The sequence below is a fragment of the Medicago sativa genome, chromosome 7, assembly GCF_051527215.1.
Source record: "Medicago sativa cultivar Bolivia chromosome 7, Bolivia_mono, whole genome shotgun sequence".
NCBI classification, from domain to species: Eukaryota; Viridiplantae; Streptophyta; class Magnoliopsida; order Fabales; family Fabaceae; genus Medicago; species Medicago sativa.
Window position 1 is genome coordinate 10,743,927 of NC_140755.1, and position 27,755 is coordinate 10,771,681.

Sequence of the window (27,755 nt, forward strand, 5' to 3'; positions counted from 1 at the left end):
TCGAAAAGCTGAATGATATTCAAATGTCTTCCTACATTTTGTTAAAGACTTTTCCAAAATTGAGACGTAAATCTAGAGTTTATATCTGATAAAATACTCGATGGTATGCTATGTTGTCAGACAATATCCTTGATATACCGCTGAGCTAACTATGAATATTTCATATTCATATTCTTGGTGAGCCTTGTTAAACTTCTAATTGTTTGCTATGTACTTAACTTGCTGCGCAAGTTTCATATGCTGACCTAGGGTTTCTACTGTGTTCCTTCTCTAGACAATTAAACCCTAGATAGGAATTAGTTAGAGTTTGTTAGTTTCCCATTGTACTATATATAGATACCTTGTAACAAACTCATAATTGAATCAATCAAAATATAGAATTTTCTCTCTCTTTCTCTTTTCTTCTTCTTCAAGTTTCTGTTTTTCTCTCACCTTCCTCTATGAAAATGGTGAAGTTTATGATGGTATCAGAGCTCTTCTAAGCTCTGTTTCACATCATTTTTCACTCTAATCATCGTTCCATTCGTTTTTTTTGCTTTCCATTTTTCTCTGTTTTTCACCATGGTTCGTGGTAACGCTGTTGCAAATGGCAGTGTTAATGGTGGTGGTGTGGTTGCACCGGTTCTAGATCCGTCGCAGTAACCTGGTAATGTGTATTATGTTCATCCTTCTTATGGTCCCTCTTCCGTCGCCATTACACAGGTTCTTAGTCATTCCAATTATCATTCATGGGCGCGTTCTATGCAAAGTGCTCTTGGAGGGAAGAACAAGTTTGATTTTGTGGATGGTTCTATCCCTGTTCCAACAGATTTTGATCCAAATTTCAAAGCTTGGAATCGTTGCAACATGCTTGTGCATTCTTGGATTATGAATTCTGTTGAGGATTCAATTGCACAAAGCATTGTTTTTCTGGAAAACGCCATTGATGTCTGGAATGAGCTCAAAGAACGCTTCTCCCAAGGTGATTTTATTCGTATTTCTAAATTACAATGTGAGATTTTTAGTTTGAAGCAAGATTCACGTTCAGTTACACAATTTTTTACTGCCTTGAAAGTGTTATGGGAAGAACTTGAAGCTTATCTTCCCACTCTTGTTTGTGCTTGTCCTAATCGTTGCATGTGCATCACTTGTGTGATGAATGCCAAACACCAACACGAGATCACGTGTTCTATTCGTTTTCTTACTGGATTGAATGACTCTTTTGATTTGGTTCGTTCTCAGATTCTATTGATCAACCCATTACCAACTATGAATAAGATTTTTTCTATCGTTATGCAACATGAGAGACAATTCAAGCTTTCCCTTCCTGTTGATGATTCTAAGATCTTGGTTAATTCAGTGGGAAAATCACAGGGAAAAGGATATGGTAATGGTAATTCTGCATTCATTCCTGGTCAGAAACGTTCTTGTTCATTTTGTGGGAGAGGTGGCCATACTGTTGATACTTGTTATAGGAAACATGGTTTTCCTCCAAATTATGGGAATAAAAATTCTGCAATGGTTAATAATTCTTCTCTTGAAACCAATGAAGAAAGGGAGGATTTGGATGATTCAAAGAGTTGCAAAGGAAATAGCAACACTAAACCTTCCTTTGGAATCACCAAGGAGCAATATGAACAACTTGTTACTCTTCTTCAGTCCCAACAAGCTTCCTCTAGCAAGGTGAATCTATCACATGTCACAAATCATGTGACTTCAGGTATAACTAGACTCTCATCATATTCTATGAATCATTCAAGTTTTGGAACTTGGATAGTTGATTCAGGTGCTAGTGATCATATATGTTCCTCCATCAAATTTTTTGTTTCTTATGCATCTATTATACCTGTGCACATCAAGCTACCTAATGGTAATATGGTGATGTAAGATTTTTCCTACACGTCATATAACTATGTACACGTGAGTATATATAGGATCGTTTCCACAGGGAGTTACGTTTAATCATAAGCATTTACACAATCGTTCACATTAAGGGTTTGGATATAATTTGTTTGTTTGTAACACTATATCCATATTTGACACTAAAGTAAAAACGAGAGGGGATCGAACTATTTCGCTTGCGGTATAAGATAACGAGCAAGCATAACAGCAGCAATCTCTCGATCGATTAACAGACTCTAGCTTTATAACCAATATTATTACAATCATTTCTACAATATCCTTCGTGTCCAAAGCGATATCGTTATTTCCAAGTTAGCGTTTAAACATTCGTGTCCAAATTCCTTAAACGATAACAAAGTCGATCGGATGACTTAATCGACCGTGTCCAGCCTGATTAAGTATCCGAAAGCATTAAAAGCTTGATTAAAAGTAATTATCAAAGGTTTACAAACTTGTCAAGAGTGATATAACATAAGATAGATTGTTATTCTAGGTCTAGATTCAAGGGTTTGTGTCCAAATCATCTTGAATCTCTTTGAAAGCATTAAAAGCAAGAATAACAACAATATTGAATCATTAAGCTAGAACCTTATATATTAAAAGATCAAAAGATTACATAATAGCTTGATTGTTACCTCAATACTACATAGAAGGTGATAGTTACATATAGACATGTAAACTAATGCAAGGAAGGAAGGAAAGATGAAGATTCCATGCCAAGATCCTTGATGTCTCAATGAATCTAGGGTTGAATCTACTCCTTAATCACTTGCTTTGTGTTTCTCTCTTTGAAATAGCTCTAACCTCTCTCTAGAAATGTATAAAATGTTTCAATGGAATAGTGAAATATATCAGAGAGAGGGAAGAAAGCTATTTAAATGGGCCTGCCTTTTTACACCTGCGCTAATAGCGCAACTCACGCTAATAGCGTGGTAAGGCGGCCTATTTTCTGGCCAATAGGAGAGTGCCACGTTGGCCTTGCCCTGCTGCTACGCTCCAGCCACGCCAATAGCGTAGCTCTCTGGAGTATTTACGCTAATAGCGTATATTACGCCAATAGCGTAGTTCTTCTTGACTAGCTACGCTCCAGGTGCGCCAATAGCGTAGCTCTCTGGAGCTTGTACGCTAATAGCTCAGAATACGCTATTAGCGTACTCTTCAAGAGTTCTCCAAAACCTACGCCCCAGGTACGCTAATGGCGTATCTCTCTGACCTTGGCCATTTCTTCTCACGCTAATAGCGTAGGACACGCTAATAGCGTAGGACATTGAACTTTGACGTTTCTTGCTCCTTGCTTGTATTTTCCTGCACAAAAAGGGTAGAATAAGGCTCAAAAGCATAAATGACATATTTACACAATAATTGGAGTTTTCCATAGAGAATCTTGCAAAACAAGTCACTAAAATGCCTAAACTCCTATATGAAATATATCACTTTAAAACACTTATCAAACTCTCCCCAACTTGGCTTTTTGTTTGTCCTCAAACAAATCAATTGAAAAGGAAACTAACAAGGCTTTGGACAAGGTTTTCAACATGGTGTCAAACAATTCAAAACAAAAATAAACAAATGGTGATTCAAATATGATCGCGTGGACAAGCATGAAGTCCTCCGCTACCCTAGGTTCAAACTAAGAATGCGAAAAATGTCCTAAGCACAAACTATACATCATAAACTTCAAAACATAAACATATCTATCTATGAACCACACCTAACACACTTCTTTGAAAGTAAATGCAATATAATGATAACAATGAATGAGGTAATGAACACACATCCAACAATCATGCTAACATCCTATTTAAGTTAGGTGTCCATCCAAATATCGTCTCAAAACGCATAAAAGCATGGATCAAAAGGTCTTGCAAGGGTTATAACTTGGCCGGGCTACAAAAGAAATGTCATATGTGGGGCAATTGATCAGAAAGCCTATCAAAGAGGAACATTTTTTTTGTATCACAACTTGAAATCCAAATACTTCCCTACCAAGAATTAAAACCTTTGGTGATTAACAATCAAACTTATAACCTTGACAACTTATTCTATTTTTGATTTTTCTCTTTCTTTTTCTTTTCTTTTCTTTTTCAAATGTACAATTTTTTTCTTTGATTCAATGTTGTCAGGTTATTTTACAACTTCACCATAACTTAACATATAATGCCTCCTTTTCCTCCCCAACTTGAATACAACAAAACTCTAATTGAATGTTCCCCTATCCTAAGGCAAGGGACAAAGTACAAAAAGGTTAAGGGTTCAACACAGTAAAATTATCAAAGTCCTATAAGATTCAACCATGAACTGGATTTTTGAAAAATTTCAGGCAAATTCAACAAGCATTGTGCTTATGAATATTGACAGTTCATATTTGAGGACTTGATTCATTTGGCTCAGATTGGGGTATCGGATACTCGCTCTTCTCACAGGTAGGCTTTATGTGGTCAAGTAGGTTACTCTCAATTCAAAAAGTGCCTTGATCCTTTCCATGCTTTCAAACAATTCAAAATAATTATCAGATTTAACATAACTAAAACAAGTTAGACGATGATTATCGGTCTCCAGCATATATACAACAGATTGAAGCTACCTCACATTTAGGTTAAGTACTAAGTGGTTCAAAGACATTTATGTTTATGAAAAGACTTACATGATATATATTTTGTGCAAAGTACAAGTTTCAAATTCTTATTAAAAACCTAGAATAACAGGAAACCAATACCTTGGCCTTACGCTTTCTCACAAGTAATATCATTATCACTCACCTGCTTTTGCTCAAACATGGCTCATGGAGCACTTTAAAATTTATTGTTCATGAGCAATTTCTTTTGAGAGACACAAGCAAGATGTAAACAAAAATTTCATCCAAAGCATAAATTATTAAACCAAAAAGCTAAGTTATTAAACCAAATATAAAGTAACAAAGTAACAAATCAAGCACTAAAACCACAGTGCTTGAAGAGTACAAAATACAACCAAATAAACAACTGTTCCAACATGAAATAAAAACATAGAGTTAGAAAGCAGAAAGAAAAAAAACATCACTAAAAACCCAGATCACTGATCATCCTCTCCAGCATCATCCATATCAAGATCCTGGTACACATCATCATCGCCCACAACTCCAGCATCATCAGGTGTCGCCTCATCATCAACAGCATCAGCCACCCCCACATAAGGATTTGGCCTGCCCTCAGGCCAATGAACATAAGCCTGGTACTGCTCAGGAGTCATAACCGGGTACTCAGCATTTCCCGGATGCATGTGAGCATTGTAAAGGTCCTGGTGTATGCCCATGTTGCTCCTCCAAATTGCCTCATTCTGATCCATTAAGAAGCTGTTCTGGTCCCTCACGTACTGGTTATGCATCTGCTGCTCCAGCATAAAGGTCTGCAAACCTGAAAAGTCAAAAGAACCAGCACCCTCAGATGGGCCACCTTCATCATCAGAGAAATGGTATTGGGCTGCCCTCTGCTCTGTTTTCTCCCAGGTGCGAATATGAGTGTCAGTAATGGCCCCTTCAATATCTTCATCATAGGGTCCAGAAATAGGCACTCCATAAGCCTTAAGCAATCCCATAATCAAACCCGGGTAGAACAATGCCACCTTCTTAGCACCCGTGGCAACTTTCAAAGCCACAGCCTTCATCTCATTTGCTATGATGCGAGCAATATCAACAGGCACCTCTTTCAATATGCACCAGATGAGTGGTAGAACGGCTTTTGGGGCATCGGATGTATGGGCTCTAGGAAGGGCATTGTGGACAAGGAATTGGAAAACTAAGCGGGCAGTAGCGGTCATTTCCTTGGTAAGTGCATGCCTAATCTCTCCCTTGTCATTCTTTACAAAGCACCTACCCTTGTTCATGATATCACGCTCAATTTGCTGAAATTTCCAATTGCCTTGAGCGTTTCTCTTAGCATAGGTACACAAGGTGGGCATTGTGGGGTCCTCAGATGGCTCAAGGTTTAGGGCATTTTCAAGGAAATCATTGATTGCATCCCTATCAAATGGGATTTGCTTTCCTCGGACATAAGAAGTCCAAGAGAAAGTCTCAGCAAAGGTAGCGGGTGAGGCATCAGGGACAGCATTACAATAGAACTCCTTGATTAGGTCGGTGTTAATCTCGGTTGCGGGCACAAGGAGTTTGGTCCATTTGCGACCAGTGAAAATGTGGAGCATATCAGCATGCTCACCACCAGGGTGAATGTCAAAGGTTTTCTCGTGCCAGGTTTTGTACTGTGCCATCTTCTTAAACCTGGCAGAGTGGGCAGGGGTGGGGAAACGGTTTGGGATTGCAGGTGCAGCAGAGGTAGAGGCACCTTTGCCTCTTGGACGTTTAGTCCCGGTAGTTTTTTCAACATTTTTCGGTGCCATCTGCAAGAAAACCAGGAAACACCAACATATTGCATAGAAAATATTAGCACAAAGCAGAATTGGTTATTTAAAAATATCAAAAATTTTGAAAATCTGGGCAAGTATGAAGATCTACGCTATTAGCGCCAGCCACGCTAATAGCGAAATTTTTCTGGGAAACTTTCGCTATTAGCGTAGGGTACGCTATTAGCGAAATTTTTCTGGAAAAGTTGCGCTATTAGCGTATATTACGCTATTAGCGTAGTTCTTCGTACCTGCAATTTTCAAATTTTCAAAATCTTTGTTCCTGCAATTTCACACCACCAACCAGCAAATTTCAACCCTAGGTTTCATCCTATGTCTCTAAAACACAATAGAATCATGAAAAGGAATCAGAATCACAACATTGGTACACAAATCATTCAAAACCCTTATTTTTCAAATTTACAAAATGGGTCAAAATCAAAAGATGAATGTTTGTTGCATGTGGGTTATGATTATTGTTCCTTTTCCAACTATTATCAATGAAGAACAATCTCTATTCACAAATCAAAACTCTAACCCTAACCTAACCATCTCTAATCATGTCAAAAACATGGATTTTTTTTTTAAATTCAAGAATAAAGAGAGGAAGAGAAGATCAAACCTTGTTAATGCAGAGAGAAGCAACACAAATGCAAGAAGAAAAGATGCAAAAATGGATGCTTGAAACCAATTGAAACCTTGTTTGTGAATTAGGGTTATATGTGAGAGAGAAGTTGTTTTGTGTGTGAGAGTGAGAAAATGAAGGAGTGAAACCGTAAAAGGGGAAAAAGAGGGGTTGTGGGAAGTTATGGGGAGTTAATCCCCTGGGCCCACAAAATTTTTTTTCTCCCACGCCAAACTCACGCTAATAGCGTGGCTCTCTGGAGCTCTCACGCTAATAGCGCAAATTTTGCTATTGGCGTGAGGCTTCAGGATCAGTTTTTTTCAAAGTCTTTCATTTCTGCTTGTAAATGTATATGTACTACTCTTATATGCAAAAAACATAAAAATACTTACAAAACTGGGTGTGCCTCCCAGCAAGAGCTTGTTTTACGTCCTTAGCTTGACGCATTTTGAAGAAATCAAGGCTCGACTAGTGAAATCGTCGTCAAACACCGATCAATTTCACCACCGAAGTAGGGCTTAAGCCTTTGCCCATTAACAGTCCAGTTGGCTTTGGTGACTGGGTCCTCAAGTTCAACAGCTCCATACGGTTTGACCTCTTTAACCATGAAAGGTCCGGACCACTTAGACTTCAATTTGCCCGGAAACAACCTCAGTCTTGAATTGAAAAGTAATACCATTTGTCCCGGCATGAATTGTCTCAGAATGATCTTCTTGTCATGATACTTCTTGGTCCTTTCTTTGTAGAGCTTTGAAGATTCATAAGCTTGATTTCGCAATTCTTCAAGCTCATGCATTTGAACTTTTCTTCTTTCACCGGCCTTCTCTTGATCAAAGTTTAGGAACTTCAACGCCCAAAAGGCTTTATGTTCGAGCTCGACCGGTAAGTGACAAGATTTGCCATAGACCATTTGGAAAGGAGTGAGGCCTATAGGAGACTTGTATGCAGTCCTATATGCCCACAAAGCTTCATCAAGTTTAGCCGACCAATCCTTCCGAGATGTAGAGACCGTCTTCTCAAGTATGCGTTTGACCTCCCGGTTGGAAACTTCGGCTTGTCCATTCGTTTGCGGATGATACGGTGATGCTACTTTGTGCTTGACTCCATAATGATCAAGGGCCTTGGCAAGTTGTGTGTTGCAAAAGTGTGACCCTCCATCACTAATGAGAACTCTTGGTGTACCAAACCGGGTGAAAATATTCTTTTTTAGGAACTTCACTACCGTCTTGCTATCGGCTTTAGGCGATGCTACGGCTTCCACCCACTTTGAAACATAATCAACAGCTACCAAGATGTACTCATTTGAATATGATGAAGGAAAAGGGCCAACAAAATCTATACCCCAACAATCAAACACTTCCACTTCAAGGATGAGTTGTAGAGGCATCTCATTTCTTTTTGACATTGATCCGGTTCTTTGGCATTCATCACAATACTTGCAATGTAAATTGGCATCTTTGAATAAAGTTGGCCAATAGAACCCGGATTGAAGTACCTTTGCGGCTGTTCTCTCCCCGTTGAAGTGACCTCCATAGGGCGAATTGTGACATTGCCATAGGATCTTCTTTGCCTCTTCATCATCCACACACCTACGCAAGAGATTGTCCGCTCCAATTTTGAACAAATAAGGCTCATCCCACACAAAGTGGTTAGCATCATGAAGGAACTTCTTGCGTTGTTGCCATTCAAAATCTTCCGGAATGAACCCGGTTGCTTTGTAGTTCACCATGTCGGCAAACCACGGTCTCACATTGATTGCTAGCAACCGTTCATCTGGAAATTCTTCACGAACCTCCGGTTCATTCTTGGTTACCTCATTGTTTGTCAACCTTGAAAGGTGATCAGCTACAAGATTCTCCGTGCCTTTCTTATCCTTGATCTCTAAGTCAAACTCTTGAAGCAACAACATCCAACGGATGAGCCTTGGCTTTGAGTCGGACTTAGTAAGGAGATACTTGATAGCTGCATGGTCAGTGTAAACAACAATTTTGGAACCTACAAAGTAAGAACGAAATTTCTCCATTGCATAAACTATTGCAAGTAACTCTTTTTCAGTTGTGGCATAATTAATTTGTGCCTCATTCAAAACCTTACTTGCATAGTGAATAGCATGAAAAATTTTATCCTTACGTTGACCCAAGACCGCACCAACAGCATAATCACTTGCATCACACATTAATTCAAAATTTAAATCCCAATTAGGAGCAATGATTATTGGTGCGGTGGTCAACTTTTCTTTTAAAGATTCAAATGCATCAAGACATTCATTATCAAAAACAAAAGACTTATCTTTGTTGAGCAAGTTGCTCATAGGCTTTGCAATCTTTGAGAAGTCTTTGATGAACCTCCGGTAGAAACCGGCATGACCAAGAAAACTCCGCACACCTTTGACATTTACCGGTGGAGGAAGCTTTCCTATGACATCAACCTTTGCTTGGTCTACTTCAATACCCTTAGCAGAAATCTTATGACCAAGGACAATACCCTCGGTAACCATGAAGTGACATTTCTCCCAATTGAGCACCAAGCTAGTTTCAATACACCGCTTCAGAACGGTATCCAAGCTATTCAAACACGTATCAAATGACGAACCGAAAACCGAGAAATCATCCATGAACACCTCCATGCATTTTCCAATAAGTTTGGAGAAGATTGCTTGAACACACCGTTGAAAAGTTGCGGGTGCATTACACAAGCCAAATGGCATTCTTCGATAAGCAAAAATACCAAAGGGGCACGTGAAAGCCGTCTTCTCGTGATCATCTGGATTCATGGCGATTTGATTGTAACCGGAGTAACCATCTAGGAAGCAATAAAAGGATTGACCGGAGAGTCTTTCAAGCATTTGATCCATGAAGGGCAAGGGAAAGTGATCCTTCCTTGTTGCTTGATTGAGTCTTCTATAATCTATACACATTCTCCATCCGGTGACGGTTCTAGTTGGGATCAACTCATCTTTATCATTAGTAATCACCGTCATTCCTCCTTTCTTGGGAACTACTTGAACCGGGCTTACCCAAGCACTATCCGAGATAGGATAGATCATGCCGGCTTCAAGCAACTTCACTACTTCCTTTCGCACCACCTCTTTCATATTTGGATTTAAGCGGCGTTGCGGTTGTGCTACCGGCTTGAAGTTTTCTTCCATCATAATCTTGTGCATACAATAAGATGGACTTATCCCTTTCAAGTCGAATAACTTCCACCCTATTGCTTCTTTGTTGGCCTTGAGAACCTCTACCAACTTGGTTTCATCATTGATGGACAAGGAGCTACTAATGATCACCGGTTTTGTACCATCTTTCTCAAGAAAAACATATTTCAAATTAGATGGCAAAACATTTAATTCTACCTTGGTGTCATCAACTTTGGCTTCTTCCTTGGATTCTTCTTTTAAATCTTCAAGTATGGCTTGATTAGGAAGAACCTTCTTCAAGGAATCTAGCTCCTTCAAACACTCTTCAATGGCACTTGCTTCGTCTTCATCAATAGCATTGAGTGCGTCCACCAAAGCACTCTCAAGGGGTGTTCTATTGTGCATTTGCTTCCGAGTAGTCAAGATGACTTCTTCGGTTGCATCCATTTTGAAACACGCACCCTTGTCTTTCGAGTACTTCAAAGCTTCTCGGATGTTGAAGGTAACCTCTTCATCATTTACCTTGACCTTCATGATATTATCATCAAGATCAATCATCATCCGAGCCGTTTGCATGAAATTCCTTCCCATTAAGATAGGCACATCCTCATCTTCTTCGATATCCATAACCACAAAATCAGCCGGAAAAATAAATTTGTCCACTTTTACAAGAACATCTTCGGCCATACCTAATGGTTTTGCAAAGGATTTGTCGGCCAATTGCAACATCATCCTAGTCCGCTTTATACAAAGGTCACCAACTCTTTTGGCAACGGACAAAGGCATGAGATTGATGCTTGATCCAAGATCAAGTAGTGCTTTACCTACATGTGTTGTGCCAATAGCTACCGGTAGAGTGACTCTTCCCGGATCTTGCTCTTTCTTTGGCATTGTTCTTTGAATAATAGCACTACAATTGGCATCGATTTGGATCGTCTCTTCATCATTGATTCTTCTTTTCTTGGAAAGGATATCTTTCATGAACTTTGCATAGACCGGCATTTGCTCCAAGGCTTCTGAGAATGGTATATCAATTTGCAACTTCTTGAAGAGTTCAAGAAACCTTGCGTATTGCCGCTCTTTGTCTTTCTTCGATGGAGCATGTGGGTATGGTAAGCGTTGAGCCACCACTTGCTTCTCAACTACTTGTTTCTTCCCTTTATCTTCCCCCACATCTTTATTCTTTCTCTCCATCTCCACTTGTACCTCAAGATCTCTTTTTTGATTTTTTTCTTTTTCAACTAATGCTTCTTTATTCTTTATATACACTTCCTCCTCTATCTCTACACTATCCTCCTCGAACTTCTCTTTATCCTCCTCATTGACAACCTCATCATCCTTCTCTTCAACAACAATATCATCACCTACCCCTATACCTACTACTCTCCCACTCCTTGTAGCTATAGCTTTTGACTGCTATGCCTTGTGGTGCTCCTTAGGATTTGGTTGAGTGTTAGCGGTGAAAGCTCCCAATTGCGGAGGACCTTGAGCCATTTGTTGTGCTAACTGACCAACTTGTGTCTCAAGGCCTTTGATCGACGCGTCGGTGTTTTTCTGGTTAGCCATGGACACTTGCATGAATTGTTTCAAGACCTCCTCGGTGCTTTGGGAATTGTTAGGTTGTTGGGGGTTATTTGGTGGTGGGAATTGGTATTGATTATTGAAGGGTTGTTGGAATTGGGGAAAAGGTTGTTGGTAGAAATTTGATTGAGGATATTGGTAGTTATTGTTGTAAGGTGCTCTCCACGGTCTCTGAAAGTTTTGATTGGCCGGATATCTTCCTTGAGAATTGGAAGTACCCGGATTTTGGGATTGTTGTGAGGTTCCGGCTTGTTGTGGTTGGTTAGGCCTTTGTTGGTTTCCCACATAGTTGACCTCTTCCTCTTCAAAAGAACCGGGTTCGGGACAATAGCCGGTTGGATGATCCCCCGTACAAAGTCCACAAGTATTGACTTGAGCGGTTCCTCCTTCTTGCTTGAGAGATTCAAGAATTTGTTTAGGCATAGCTCTCATCTCCTTTTGCATAGCTTCTATTTGTTGAGTGAGAAGCTTATTTTGAGCTAAGATCGCATCATTTGCTTCTAGTTCCAGAATACCGACTTTCCTTTGATTAGGATTCCGGTTGTGAGAGGATTTTCTTGTGTTGAGAGCCATTTGATTAATGATTTTGACAGCTTCAGCTGGGTTTTTCAAAGCAATAGAACCTCCAGCACTTGCATCTAGCATCGTTTTGGACATGTCTTGTAGCCCTTGACGAAAAAGATATAGTTGCATTTGGCTATCAAAACCATGCTTTGGACAATTCCTTAGCAATGATTTATAGCGCTCCCAAGCTTCACAAAGAGTCTCACTTTGGCCTTGAGCAAAAGTTGTAATTGAAGTTTTAGCCTCAAGATGCCTATCCTCCGGAAAGAACCTTTCTTGAAATGCTTTCTCTAGCTCACCCCAATTTTCCATCAAAGAAGTTGGTTGATCAAGATACCACTCCTTAGCCTTCCCGATCAAAGAATGAGGAAACAATTGCACAAACACACCCTCTTCCTCATCTTCCTTCATACCAAGTGTACCGGCGGTAACATAGAAGTTGGTAAGATGTTTATATGGATCCTCATGATCCATACCGGTAAACTGGTTATGAGTTATCAAGTTTATCAACCCCGACTTCAGCTCAATTGATTTGGCATTACGATTGCCAAGATTAGCTAGCCTCCTTGGACTAATCCACATAGGTAGGGCATCATTATCATTTTCTTGAGCCATGACTACTTCTGGTTCACTCTTCGGAGATGAATGTGGTGAAGAATGTGAAGAATCACCAAGTGAAATAGTATGCACCGAACCTGACGGAGAAGGAATAAAAAGTAAAGATTCCGGCTGAGCCAGCCTGGCTAATCTCCTAGCTTCCTTTGCTTGCTTTCTAAGTAACCTAGCAGTTTTCTCAATCTCTGGATCAAATTGTAGGTCTTCGTGAGCAACGGTACCTCGCATAAACAAAGTTCACCAAGACTATACCAAGTGGTTAGCATAAAAAATAATGAATGATATTTGTGTATGTGTATATGCATGAAAGAATTTTGTGCAAAATTGACTTAACATGACAAAATTGTTTCCATACTTATAATAAAATTTCCGTTACTCCCCGGCAACGGCGCCATTTTGATGTAAGATTTTTCCTACACGTCATATAACTATGTACACGTGAGTATATATAGGATCGTTTCCACAGGGAGTTACGTTTAATCATAAGCATTTACACAATCGTTCACATTAAGGGTTTGGATATAATTTGTTTGTTTGTAACACTATATCCATATTTGACACTAAAGTAAAAACGAGAGGGGATCGAACTATTTCGCTTGCGGTATAAGATAACGAGCAAGCATAACAGCAGCAATCTCTCGATCGATTAACAGACTCTAGCTTTATAACCAATATTATTACAATCATTTCTACAATATCCTTCGTGTCCAAAGCGATATCGTTATTTCCAAGTTAGCGTTTAAACATTCGTGTCCAAATTCCTTAAACGATAACAAAGTCGATCGGATGACTTAATCGACCGTGTCCAGCCTGATTAAGTATCCGAAAGCATTAAAAGCTTGATTAAAAGTAATTATCAAAGGTTTACAAACTTGTCAAGAGTGATATAACATAAGATAGATTGTTATTCTAGGTCTAGATTCAAGGGTTTGTGTCCAAATCATCTTGAATCTCTTTGAAAGCATTAAAAGCAAGAATAACAACAATATTGAATCATTAAGCTAGAACCTTATATATTAAAAGATCAAAAGATTACATAATAGCTTGATTGTTACCTCAATACTACATAGAAGGTGATAGTTACATATAGACAAGTAAACTAATGCAAGGAAGGAAGGAAAGATGAAGATTCCATGCCAAGATCCTTGATGTCTCAATGAATCTAGGGTTGAATCTACTCCTTAATCACTTGCTTTGTGTTTCTCTCTTTGAAATAGCTCTAACCTCTCTCTAGAAATGTATAAAATGTTTCAATGGAATAGTGAAATATATCAGAGAGAGGGAAGAAAGATATTTAAATGGGCCTGCCTTTTTACACCTGCGCTAATAGCGCAACTCACGCTAATAGCGTGGTAAGGCGGCCTATTTTCTGGCCAATAGGAGAGTGCCACGTTGGCCTTGCCCTGCTGCTACGCTCCAGCCACGCCAATAGCGTAGCTCTCTGGAGTATTTACGCTAATAGCGTATATTACGCCAATAGCGTAGTTCTTCTTGACTAGCTACGCTCCAGGTGCGCCAATAGCGTAGCTCTCTGGAGCTTGTACGCTAATAGCTCAGAATACGCTATTAGCGTACTCTTCAAGAGTTCTCCAAAACCTACGCCCCAGGTACGCTAATGGCGTATCTCTCTGACCTTGGCCATTTCTTCTCACGCTAATAGCGTAGGACACGCTAATAGCGTAGGACATTGAACTTTGACGTTTCTTGCTCCTTGCTTGTATTTTCCTGCACAAAAAGGGTAGAATAAGGCTCAAAAGCATAAATGACATATTTACACAATAATTGGAGTTTTCCATAGAGAATCTTGCAAAACAAGTCACTAAAATGCCTAAACTCCTATATGAAATATATCACTTTAAAACACTTATCATATGGCTATAGCAAAGTTCTCTAGTACAGTGACCTTTTCACAGGACTTGTTGCTAAGAATGTGCTATATGTTTGTGAATTTAAACTGAATTTGTTATCTGTTCCTAAAGTATGCATGGATAATAATTGCATATTCACTTTTGATAATGATAAATGTTTTATACATGACAAGAGCAATTTGAAGATGACTGGTTTGGATGAATTGATTGAAGGATTGTACTTCCTCAACCTTGACTCACAAGCTTTCTCACAATTCAAGCATCAACCTGTCATAGCTTCATCTCAAGCCAACTTATCCACCACTTTCCTACCTCAAGAAGCCTTATGGCATTTTAGGCAAGGACATTTATCCAATAATAGGTTGCTTAGCATGCAACAACATTTTCCTTGTATTAAAGTTGATAATAATTCTGTGTGTGATATTTGTCATTACTCTAGACATAAAGAGCTTCCTTTTAAGCTCAGTATGAATAAAGCTAGTCATTGTTATGAATTGATTCATTTTGATATATGGGGTCCTGTTTCCACTCATTCCATTCATGGTCATAAGTATTTTATTATTGCCCTTGATGATTACAGTCGTTTTACATGGATCATGTTGTGTAAAACAAAGTCTGAAGTTTCAAAATCTGTTCAAAATTTCATTCTTAACATAGAAACTCAATTTGATTGCAAAATTAAAATTGTCAGAACTGATAATGGTCCTGAGTTCCTCATGCCTGATTTTTATTCTTCTAAAGGCATAGAACATCAAACCAGTTGTGTTGAAACTCCCCAACAAAATGGGAGAGTTGAAAGAAAACATCAACATATCCTAAATGTTGCTAGAGCTTTGCTTTTCGAGTCAAAGCTTCCCAATATTTTCTGGTCATACTCAGTTTTGCATGCCATTTATATCATTAATCGTATTCCAACCCCTTTGTTTCAAAACAAGTCTCCTTATTTTCTTAGATATGGTCATAATCTTGATTTAAATGCTTTCAAAGTGTTTGGCTTTACATAATCATAGAACAAAATTTGATTCTAGAGCTTAAAAATGTGTTTTCTTAGGTTACAAGCAAGGTATTGAAGGTGCTATCTTATATGATTTAAACCATGAACCATTCTTGCTTCTAGAAATGTAACCTATCATGAACATATCTTACCCTATTCCACTCCTAACCAACTGTTTCAGTGGCAATATCATTCAAATCACCCCATTACACCTGTCACTGAACAAGCTTCATCACAATTTGAACTACCTGCGCAAAATCAACCTGAAACCAACAAAGAGCCTGACTCAAACCTTTATGAATCTGATATACACATAGATAGCAACACTCAAGTTCAAATCCCAACACAAATTGAACCTGAACCGCAACAGTTGAACATTAGAAAATCAGCTAGCATCCCACAGAAACCTAATCATCTGTCAGACTATGTGTGCAATTCTTCAAGTAATTCAACCAATCAGGCTTCTTCAGGTATACTCTATCATATTAAGCATTATCATTCACTCAAAAATATTTCTGCTTCCCACCATAAATTTGCTTTGGCCATTACTGATGCTTCTGAACCAGATAGTTACGAAGAAGCTAGTAAGCAAGATTGTTGGGTGAAGGCTATGAATTCTGAACTTAGTAGTTTGAATCAGAACAATACATGGATTTTTGTGGATACTCCACCAAATATAAAACCTATAGGGAGCAAATGGGTTTATAAGATCAAGCACAAGTCAGATGGGACTATAGAGAGATATAAGGCAAGATTGGTAGCTAAGGGCTATACTCAAGTTGAAGGGCTTGATTTCTTTGATACTTTCTCACCTGTAGCTAAGATAACAACTGTGAGAACTTTACTTGCCTTAGCATCCATAAATTCATGGCACCTGCACCAGTTGGATGTAAATAATGCCTTCCTTCATGGAGACTTAAGTGAAGATGTTTACATATGTGTCCCTCAAGGTTTCCATAGTCCCAAGCCTAATCAAGTTTGTAAGTTGTTGAAGTCTCTATATGGTTTGAAGCAAGCCAGTAGAAAATGGTATGAAAAGTTAACTGGTTTTCTTCTTCATCAAGGATACAAACAGTCTGCATCTGATCACTCATTATTCATTTTACATAGTGATGCATGTTTTACTGCCTTACTTGTTTATGTGGATGATGTCATACTGGCTGGAAATTCTATGATTGAGATAGATAGAACCAAAGTTGCTCTTGATGCTGAGTTTAAAATTAAGCATCTTGGAAAGCTGAAATACTTCATAGGTATTGAAGTTGCTCATTCCAAAACAGGCATCAGCATATGCCAAAGGAAATATTGTCTTGATTTGTTAAAAGACACTGGTTCACTTGGTGTCAAACCTGTCACAACTCCACTTGATCCTTCTATTAAGCTTCATCAAGACAGTTCACCACCTCATGATGACATTCTCAGTTACAGGAGATTAGTTGGAAAATTGTTGTACCTTACAACTACTAGACCTGATATAGCCTTTGTTGTTCAACAACTAAGTCAGTTTCTTAATGCTCCAACTACTACTCACTATGATACTGCTTGTAGAGTGGTAAAGTATCTCAAAGGGACTCCTGGTCAAGGTTTATTATTCAGAAGAGATTCAAAGCTTCAGTTGCTTGGATTTACTGATGCAGATTGGGCATGTTGTGTAGATAGCAGAAGATCAACATCAGGTTATTGCTTCTTTCTTGGTTCTTCTTTGAACTCATGGAGAGCAAAGAAACAGCATACAATTGCAAGGAGTTCATCTGAAGCAGAGTATATAGCTCTTTCCTTTGCAAGTTGTGAGTTACAGTGGCTTCTCTACTTGTTGAAAGACTTAAGAGTTCAGTGTAACAAACTCCCAGCTCTCTATTGTGACAACCAAAGCGTTCACATACCAAAGAATCCAGTTTTCCATGAAAGAACAAAGCATTTGGAGATAGATTGTCATATTGTCAGAGAAAAGCTTCAACAAAATATCTTCAAATTGCTTCCAGTCAAGTCTCAGTCACAGCTTGCAGACTTCTTCACCAAACCTTTACCACCTAAGAGCTTCCATTCATTCTTACCCAAGCTTAACATGATTGATTTGTACCATGCTAAGCTTGAGGGGGGATGTTAAACTTCTAATTGTTTGCTATGTACTTAACTTGCTGTGCAAGTTTCATATGCTGACCTAGGGTTTCTACTGTGTTCCTTCTCTAGACAATTAAACACTAGATAGGAAGTAGTAAGAGTTTGTTAGTTTCCCATTGTACTATATAGATATCTTGTAACAAACTCATAACTGAATTAATCAAAATATAGAATTTTCTCTCTCTTTCTCTTTTCTTCTTCTTCAAGTTTCTGTTTTTCTCTCACCTTCCTCCTTGAAAATGGTGAAGTTTATGAAACCTGACATGAAATTCGTAGCAATGTTGCACCACTACTAGAAAGGTACATTTAACTGTTGTGACATTCTCGCTCGTTTTTTATGCTCGATATTTGATTTCTTGCAAGTCAAACAAGAATACACAAACTCGATTATTTCCTTCATTTCAAAGCCACCAAACATCTTTAAATATTGATACATCTTATTAATCTGGAACATTGGACACACAAAAAACTATCCTCAAATCTCAAAATTCTATCAGCACCTTCCTTAAACTCAGTTTATTTTCTTTGATCAATGATTTCTCTTTGCTTCTTTAAAAATCGACCATCGGCTTAATCTTACTTTACTTGTTCAATCAAGCTACTTATAATTTTCAGCATTCCAAGTCTTATACTTGAAGTTGTTAATTCAAATATTTTAGTTTACTTCATTGCTATATGAAATTTCTCATTATAGAAAAGGAATATGTTTTTGGATGTCTTTAAGGTAGAAAATGTATGAGAACAAAAACAATTGAATATTCAATGGATTAGTTATTCTCTTCTTGTTATAAGGTTCATATTAATTGGTATTTTAAAAGTGATTTGTATTTTGCATTTTCTAAACATTGCTTGAAAGTTTCTTTGTGAATAAAGTTGATAAATAGGAACAAGTAAACTGATTCTATAGTTTAAACCAATTTTTTTTTCACATTTCTTACAGGAATTTTTAATTTACAAATGTAATTGTTTGATCATATGTGTTTACTTTTTTTTTTTTTTTTAGATCGGATCATATGTGTTTTCTAAAGTGATATTTTCTTTCCATCACATTCATGAAATCATTTTATCACTTTGGGAACAATTACATAGTTTAAGAAACAGGGTACGTACTATATGTCTTATATTTTATATATAACTAGCACCACATTAATTGCATCAATTTTGCTTGACAATGAAACAAATTCAAGAGAACATCAATGAGTTCATAACCATACTTTAATCTAATTTTTTTTAAGCAAGACCTCATTAATAACTTTGTCCAAGTTCATGTATATTAACCATGAGCAAAACTCATCTAATAGTGAGGAGACACGTGTTACTTGTAGTACAAGTAACTAGAGAGTAGTACATTCCTTGTACTCCATTCTTGCAATCTAATGACAATTTTTCTCTTAGTTACCGCATAGAGTAGGAAATCATCGCAGGAAGCAACTGGTTATATATGTATTTTAGAGGTGTGTAAATTACCAATGTCCATTGTTAACAATATCATCTACCACTTTTCTAGTATTGTTTTAATAACATTATATCAACCAAGTTGTTTAAATTAAGATTCATTTTTCTGGTATTGTTGTAAAGAACTTATCCATTCTATCCTTTCTCTGTCTCTCTCTTCTGTTGCACTTTTTCTTTATAAAAAATAATTAATTTAGCATATGATATATCCTTTATGAGTTACCACCAGGGCAGGGTGTGGCAATAGCCACACCAGCTCAGGCCCAATTTTTTTATATCAGTCCACACAACTCAACAGACAAGCCCAGCCCATCACTCATTTTTTATTTCCAGTATTAAAAACACACAAGCGCGGTTTCCTTTCTTTCTTCTTTAACAAAACGTGATCAGTCGATTCACCAAAACGTGATCAGACGTCTCCACTCTCATCCGATCAACCCATCTCCCTCTCCTCTCTCAACCGGTCAGCCTATGCCTATCTCCTCTCTTCTTCTCTTTCAATTCAACAACTCAGAAAAGAAAACCTAGGGTTCTGCCGAATCGAAGGAATTTCAGAAGAGAAGAGAAGAGAAGAAAAGAGAGGATTTTAGGGTGAAATTTCCATTCCCGTTCGTTCCCATGGGTGGAGGCAGCAAAAGCCGAACAAAAAAGAAATCCAAGTCTAAGAAGAAGAAACTGAGTCTGTTCCTCTCTCTATCTATCTATCTATCTATCTATCACAAGTTATCTTTTCCAATTTTCATAACATTTAGTATTTATCTTTCAACTAATTCCATTTTTTATTTTTATTTTGTAGCATCTTCTGAACATCAATCTATTTATGATCAGATTTATCGTCAGGTGTGTTTAATTTTAACTAACTTGTTATGTTGGTTCATGTTCTGTTCTGTACTGACTAATCTGGATGGATAAAACTCACATATGATATGATATGATATGATATGAATTGTTATGGTAACAAAAACTTATAACATGATGATGATGATGATCTTGGCTCTCTGTATAGGTACTATCTGATATACAAGCCAAAAAAGTAGCAGAAGAAGAGGAAGCCCGTCGATTAGCAAAAGAGGCTCTTGCTCAAAAAAAACTACAGGCCCGCAAAGCAAAAGAGGCAGCAGAAAAGACTCTTACTCTAAATTCACTCTGGGCCACTGCTGATGCAATGCACCGTCTTTACTGCCCACACACGACTAGAGAAACACTTTTTCGAAGCCTTGCAAACATTACAAACACAGCCGTAGGTTTTCTTAAAAATTGCTCTAGGATTGTCTTGTCCTTTCCTTACTAAGAAACAACGTGCTTGAATTTTGAATTTATTCATGAAATTTTGTAATCTGTATGCAGCTGGACCATGAAGATGATACGCTTTTTCGAAAACTTGCAAAAGCTACAAACACAGCCGTAGGTTTTCTTAAAAATTCCTCTAGGATTGTCTTGTCCTTTCCTTACTAAGAAACAACGTGCTTGAATTTTGAATTTATTCATGAAATTTTGTAATCTGTATGCAGCTGGACCATGAAGATGATACAACTTCACCAATTCAACCTGTGCACATGCCAAGACAATATGGCAAGGAGGTGAGCCTTCTACAAGACGTTTTTTATTTTTATATGACCTGCATAAACCTATCTCCTGTTCATGAAACTACCTAGTGTGTGTGTGTGTGTCTGGATATTAGTTGAATGCAACCTGAACATTCATGTCAATCCATAAGTATACCACTTCTATTCACTTTTCATCTTGAAGTCAGTGTTAACTTACTTTGTACTCAGTGATTCAAACATAGGCATAGCTTTTCTTTAAAATTGGGATACTTCTTACTAATACACCAAATGGAGAGAGCCTTAGGCAATGCCCTCTAGGACTGTCTTCTTATCCTTTCCTTACTTATAAGAAATTAAGCAAAAGGGACGTGCTTCAATTTTTAATTATGTATTTGCAGGTCAACTATGAAAATGATATGAAGCCCTTGGATGCCAGCAGCAGCCAGCCGTTGGATGAGCTCAACAAGTCAGCACAAAACGTTAGCCTTGAGGATAAAGCTGCTGTTCAGGAGGGGGGTATTGGCAGCGCCCAACTACTCTAGATATTGGACCTAGGTTTATTATTTTGTGTCGCATAGCCTAGTTGTTGCAAGTGTACTATGAAATGGCTTTTGGAGTAAGCGAGCAACCAGAGAAACAATATCTATAACTAATAGTGTGGCTTTGAAATATGTTCTGAATCCTTCTACTTCCTAGTTCCTATGCATACTTGGAGAAGTTGTGTTAGCATGTGCATACCTTGGTCAAGCTATTTATTCAACTGCATAACTGCCATAATCTTTTACTGATCTTAGTTAGGTGACATTGGTCATTGCCAGATTACCATTTAATGTTATTCACGTTTCCAATTTTGCCTCTTGCAAAAAACTTTGGTTCACAAAAACCAAAGTTTTTTTGCCTTGAAAACAAAATTCGGTTTCTAAAAACCGAATTTTTCTTGAATTTACAAGGGAAAATTCTCAAATTTAATTTAATACCGTTAACTTGACTTTTTCGTTTTCTAAGAGAGTATATTATTAATGGTGTTGATTTGGTGGATTTTTTTTGGTACATTGATTTGGTGGATTATATTATACCTTTTTACTGTTTAAACGAAAGTATATGTCTTGTCAATAGTGATGCAAGAATTATTGAAAGCTCCGGAAGAGTTAATGTATTGTTAAATGAATATCATATTGTCTAAATGAATATCATATTGAAACAAGAAATGATATTTGTCTAAAGATATATTTGTCTAAATGAATATCGTATTGAAACAAGAAATGAAGAGATGCTGAATATCTCTATATATTACGACACATATTTTAGATAAAATAAGTGTAATGAAAAAGTTATAAACCAGAAGTTTATACTACACTTTTAAATATACCAGTGCAATTGAAGCACAAATTATTGTTTTGATAAGAAGTCGTGAAATGTAGCTTCTGGATTAGGCTGAAAATTTTATAGCAAGTATCAATAAAAAAGTTAGTTTTACAGGTATACTAATGCAATACATATATATAATTAAATTTTCTGTACATTACCATATAAATTTTTGTTGAATTTATTTACTTTGAAGGTTTCTTTCTGAGCGATGCCCTTTAATTCGTGCATATGGTGCTATCCGATTCAATGCAAAAGCCAAGGTTTCATCAGAGTGGCTGGCTTTTGGTTCTTTCTACTTCATGATTCCTCAGGTGCATACATCGTGTTATTTCCAAAAAACTAATTAGCTATTCCATTTGTGTTACTGTGTTAGTATTTATAGCATTGAAAGCCAGAGATATCTGACCCAAAAAAATTGACAGGTTGAATTTAATGAGCTTGAAGGAGGATCAATGCTTACCACTACTATTGCTTGGGATAATGCTCTTGCTTGGTCATGGGAAAATGCAACGAGGGCACTTCAAGAAACATTTTACAAAGTGAGTGTAAATAGAGATTTAAGTGAGTGCCTTATAGATTATTTGGAGGATGATTTGTTGAAATAATTGAGATACTCTTTACAATGTCTCTATTCTAGTTTACATTGAGTACTTTTATTGTTAAACACAATTAATAAAAAGGCACTGAAGCCACTCTGCAGTCAGAGACGTAGGCATAATTGGTCGAAGTTATGCTTTATAAATTTTCGTCAAAATAGCATGATTTTGTTTACCTCAAAAGGTGGACAACCTTTCTTGAAACTCTATTTTGAATTGAATCAGCAGCAATGATACATTTTACTGCTATGTTTCCATTTTAATTTTTATGTACTTGATGAATAGCCAGAGCAACTATTTCACAGAAAAGGCCTACATATCACTAGTGATGCTTTGGCCGCAACCCGTGCTGGAGGAGTGTCACTAGAACTAGACCATCAAATTGAACTTGACCTGCTTACCAGGTTTACCTTGTTGCTTAAGGCTTTGATTTAAACACTGTTGTTTAATGGTTGTTTTCATCGATGCTTGTGTAAGAAGATAAAACCGCCATTGAAGGTGGTGAAAAAGTTCAAAAAAGGAGAGTGAGAGATAAACTGTTTCATTGATTGTGAAAGGTTGTTACAAACAGTTTATATAGACAATAGTGCCAGCTCATGATAACTCTAACTAACTAAATGCACATGAAATTACAAGCAAATGAAATTGTAAACTACAAATGCACTTTAGCTAGTTGTCTTGTGCGCCAAGTTATCTTCCTCTACGTTATTTTCTCCATGTGTTAATACCCCCTCGCAAACTGGAGGTTGGTAGATATCTACCATCCCTAGTTTGAGCATACATTCATGAAACTGTCTAGGACCAGATGCCTTGGTGAACATGTCAGCTGTTTGATGCTGGGAGGGAACTGGTAGCAAACGCATAACCCCATCTTGAATTTTCTCTCGTACCAAATGGCAATCTATATCCAAATGTTTGGTACGCTCATGAAAAACCGGATTAGCTAAAATATGTAATGCACTTTGATTGTCACAATAGAGTACAGGCAAACGAGAAGGAGCTTGCTTTAAATCATGAAGCAGAAAACACAGCCATTGCAGTTCTCTGGTTGCAGAAGCCAATGCTCTGTATTCTGCTTCAGCAGATGAACATGAGACTGTTGGCTGTTTCTTGGATTTCCAGGAAACCAGAGAGTGCCCAATAAAAAAACAATAGCCTGATATAGAGCGACGAGTGTCCACACATCCACCCCAGTCTGCATCACTGAAGCCAAGCAGTTGAAGTTCAGATGAATGAGGAAAGAAGAGACCCCTGCCTGGAGAACGTTTCAAGTAGCGTAGGACTCTAAGAGCTGCTCTATAATGCAATTCAGTAGGAGAGGCCATGAATTGGCTTAGTTGTTGAGCTGCAAAAGCTATATCTGGCCGTGTAGTTGTAAGATACAACAATCTTCCAACTAAACGCCTATAACCAGTTATATCAGTATGAGGAGAGCCACCATCTTGAGACAAACGAATAGAAGGGTCAAGAGGAGTGGAGGCAGGTTTACAATCAGTCAAACCTGCTTCAGCAAGCAGTTCTAAACAATACTTGCGTTGACAGAGAGAGAGACCTCTAGAAGAACGTGCTACCTCTAAACCTAAAAAGAACTTAAGTTCCCCTAGATTTTTAATACAAAATGTATTATGAAGAGCCTGTTTCAATGAATCAAACTCTTTGAGGCATGTTCCTGCCAAGATGATATCATCCATATATACTAAGATCACAGTGTAGGAAGTTGCAGTGATCTTAGTGAATAATGTGTGATCTGCAGTGGCTTGAGTGAATCCCTGAGCATGCAAAAAATGTGTAAGCTTCTCAAACCATTGCCTACTAGCCTGCTTAAGACCATAGAGTGATTTCAAGAGCTTGCAAACTTGGCCAGGTTTAGGAGAAGTGACACCTTGAGGTACCTTCATGTAGACAGCTTCATGTAGATCTCCATGAAGGAATGCGTTATTTACATCAAGCTGATGTAAATACCATCCATGAATGGAGGCTAGTGCAAGCAATACTCTGATGGTTGATAATTTTGCAACAGGAGAGAAAGTTACAAAGTAATCTAGACCCTCAGTCTGATTAAACCCCTGTGCAACTAAACGTGCTTTAAAGCATTCTATAGTACCATCTGCATGCCTCTTGATTTTATACACCCACTTACTACCTATAGGTTTGGCATCTAGGGGCAAATCAGCAAACACCCAAGTGTGGTTAACATTGAGTGCCTCTATTTCTGCTTGCATAGCAGTCAACCACCTAGAATCTTTACTGGCTGAAAGAAAACTGGTGGGTTCAAGCTCAGTATTCAAAGAGTTTGCATAGGCTAAATGCTTAGGAGAAAGAGCTGAATAGTTAACAAAGTTGTTTATTGAGTAGTGACCATCTATTGAGTTGCAAACATAATCTTGCAAATAAGATGGGGTATGGCTATTTCTGGATGACTTTCTGATAGAAACTGGTGCTATTTCAACATTCCTTTCTTCTGTATCACTGGTGGAGTCTCCCTGTGAAACTTCTAAATCATCTTCAACAGAGCTCACACCTATATTACTCACAGGCATGATAGGATTGACTGGCCTATCAAGGTAAATTTCTGTAGATGGAACTGTAGTGATACTAGAGGAATGAAAAGGAAATTCCATGTCAAAAAATTTGACATTTCTGGAAACTAAAACTTTAGAAGTATTAACATCAACAAGGACAAAACCTTTGATGCCTGGCTTGTAACCTAAGAAAGCACACTTTCTGGCCCTTGAGTCAAACTTATGTCTGTTGACTGGTAATGTTGATGCATAGCTTAAGCATCCAAAAACTTTAAGGTTACTAAGGTCCGGTATTTCATTGTACAAGACTTCATAGGAGGATTTATTGTTCAGAATTCTAGTAGGGATCCTGTTAATCAGGTATACAGCATGCAAAACAGCATAAGACCAAAATTTCTTAGGCAATTTTGATTGAAACATCAAAGCCCTACTGACATTGAGTATATGCTGATGCCTTCTTTCCACTCTACCATTCTGCTGTGGAGAATATACACAACTCCTCTGATGTATAATTCCTTTCTCAGCATAAAAATCTTTCAACAAAAATTCAGGCCCATTATCACTCCTAATGATTTTCACTTTACACTCAAACTGCCTTTCAACCATTGAAATGAAACTTTTCACATTCTGAGAAGTCTCAGATTTATTTTTCATCATGACAATCCAAATATGTCTTGTACAGTCATCCAATATTGTAAGAAAGTATTTGTGACCATGTACAGAGGCTGTACCAAATGGTCCCCAAATATCAAAATGAAGTAATGCAAAAGGAAATTTAGCATTCTTATCACTAACAGGAAAGGGTAAAATCTTTTGTCTACACATTTGACATACATCACAAGCAATGTGTTGACTAGTAGTCATATAGCTATACACTTTATTCATGCATATCATTCTATCCTTGGACAAATGACCAAGCCTGAGATGCCATAGGATTCCATCAGGCACATGTTCTTTGTGTAACTTTTCTGAAGCAGATACACTTGAAACTGAAACTTGATGATTCTCAGCATCAGTCTTCAAGTAGTAAAGACCATTTCTTTCTTCAGCTAAACCAATCTTCCTCAAAGTGTTCCTTTCCTGTATAGTACACTTATCAGCCTCAAATTGCAAAATGCAATTATGCTCTTTGATCAGTTTTGAGACAGAAATTAGATTCACAGCAAATTGAGGTAGATATAAGACATTATCTATACTCAACTCCTGTGTCAATCTTATTTGTCCTCTACAATTTGCCTCTGTAGTGTTTCCATTAGGTAAATTAACACTAATAGGTTCAATTTTAGTGCAATTACGAAACCATTTCATATCAAAACAAGTATGATGGGTAGCTCCTGTATCTACAATCCATCCAGTATCATCATGCTTATTATCAAAATTAGCATAACATGAATTACCTCCACTAGATGAGTAGAGATTGATACCTTTTACCACATTTGCTGAACACTTTGTCTCCAAATTACTCTTTTCCAATAGAGACATCAAGTTCTGATATTGCTCCTTTGTAAGATTGATACCTGAACTTTCTTCATTTCTGCTTGATGATGCAGATGCCACTTTACTCTCTGCATCATCTCCATCTACCATATTTGCATAAGAATTTCCTCCACCTCTTCCCCAGTTTGGTGGATAGCCATGCTTCTTATAACAGGTTTCAACAGTATGATTTGTCCTTTCACAAAAAGTGCAATACCTTCCATTTCCTCTACCTCTTCCTTGAGAAGAGTTATTTCCTCTTCCTCTACCAAATTGCTTTTGTCCATTCACAGCATTAACCAAACCATTAGTGTCTTCTAGTGGTGTGTTTTGAGTAGCAACAACACCATATTGTAGTTTTCTTTCCTGTTGTAGCACCATAGAAAAGACTCTGTTTATTGGAGGCATAGGATCCATTAACAAAACCTGAGAAGCCACTCCTTGATACTCTTCATTCAAACCAATCAAGAACTGTATAGTTCTATCCTCTGCTCTGAAGGCTCTTGCATTCCTCATAGCAGCACAAGTACATGCAATAGGGCAATTACAATGAGGCATTGGTCTATATTGTTCTAATTCTTCCCATAGACCCCTCATTTCAGTGAAGTAATCTGTAATTTTATGATTCCCTTGCTTCAAATTAGCAATTTCTTGATGTAATTGTGCAACCCTAATTCTATCACCTCTCATGAATCTATCTTTCAGATCATTCCACATGTCTATTGCATTTTCTATAAAAACAACACTTTGTGCAATAGAAGGTGTAATAGAGTTTATAATCCATGTATGTACTAGATTGTTGCACCTTTCCCAAGCACTCCTGTCCAGATCATCTTCATTAGGAATTGGTATAGAACCATCAACAAACTTGTATTTGTTCTTCATAGCCAAAGCTCTTCACATCTTCATGGACCAAGCATGGTAATTGTCACCATTTAACTGCGGTGTAACACTCACCGTTGCTGAATTCTCTGAAGAATGGACGAAGTAAGGATCAAGACTTTGATCTTGATTATTGTTATTTCTCACCAT

The 27,755-nt window shown here is 37.7% G+C and overlaps 2 protein-coding genes across 2 annotated transcripts; both read left to right on the forward strand.

Moving 5' to 3' along the window:
• Nucleotides 1–561: 561 nt before the first annotated feature.
• LOC146904171 (uncharacterized) lies at nucleotides 562–1,866 on the forward strand. Its single transcript, XM_085728241.1, has 2 exons — nucleotides 562–621; nucleotides 703–1,866. The coding sequence occupies exons 1-2, from the start codon at nucleotides 562–564 to the stop codon at nucleotides 1,864–1,866; spliced, it is 1,224 nt and encodes a 407-aa protein (XP_085584367.1).
• Nucleotides 1,867–19,570: 17,704 nt separating this feature from the next.
• On the forward strand, nucleotides 19,571–21,508 carry LOC146904172 (uncharacterized). The gene is made up of 6 exons (XM_085723872.1): nucleotides 19,571–19,893; nucleotides 20,011–20,054; nucleotides 20,221–20,454; nucleotides 20,562–20,618; nucleotides 20,726–20,794; nucleotides 21,160–21,508. Exons 1-6 carry the CDS (start codon nucleotides 19,833–19,835, stop codon nucleotides 21,301–21,303), a joined length of 609 nt encoding a protein of 202 aa, XP_085579998.1. The 5' UTR covers nucleotides 19,571–19,832; the 3' UTR covers nucleotides 21,304–21,508.
• The last annotated feature ends 6,247 nt before the right edge of the window (nucleotides 21,509–27,755 follow it).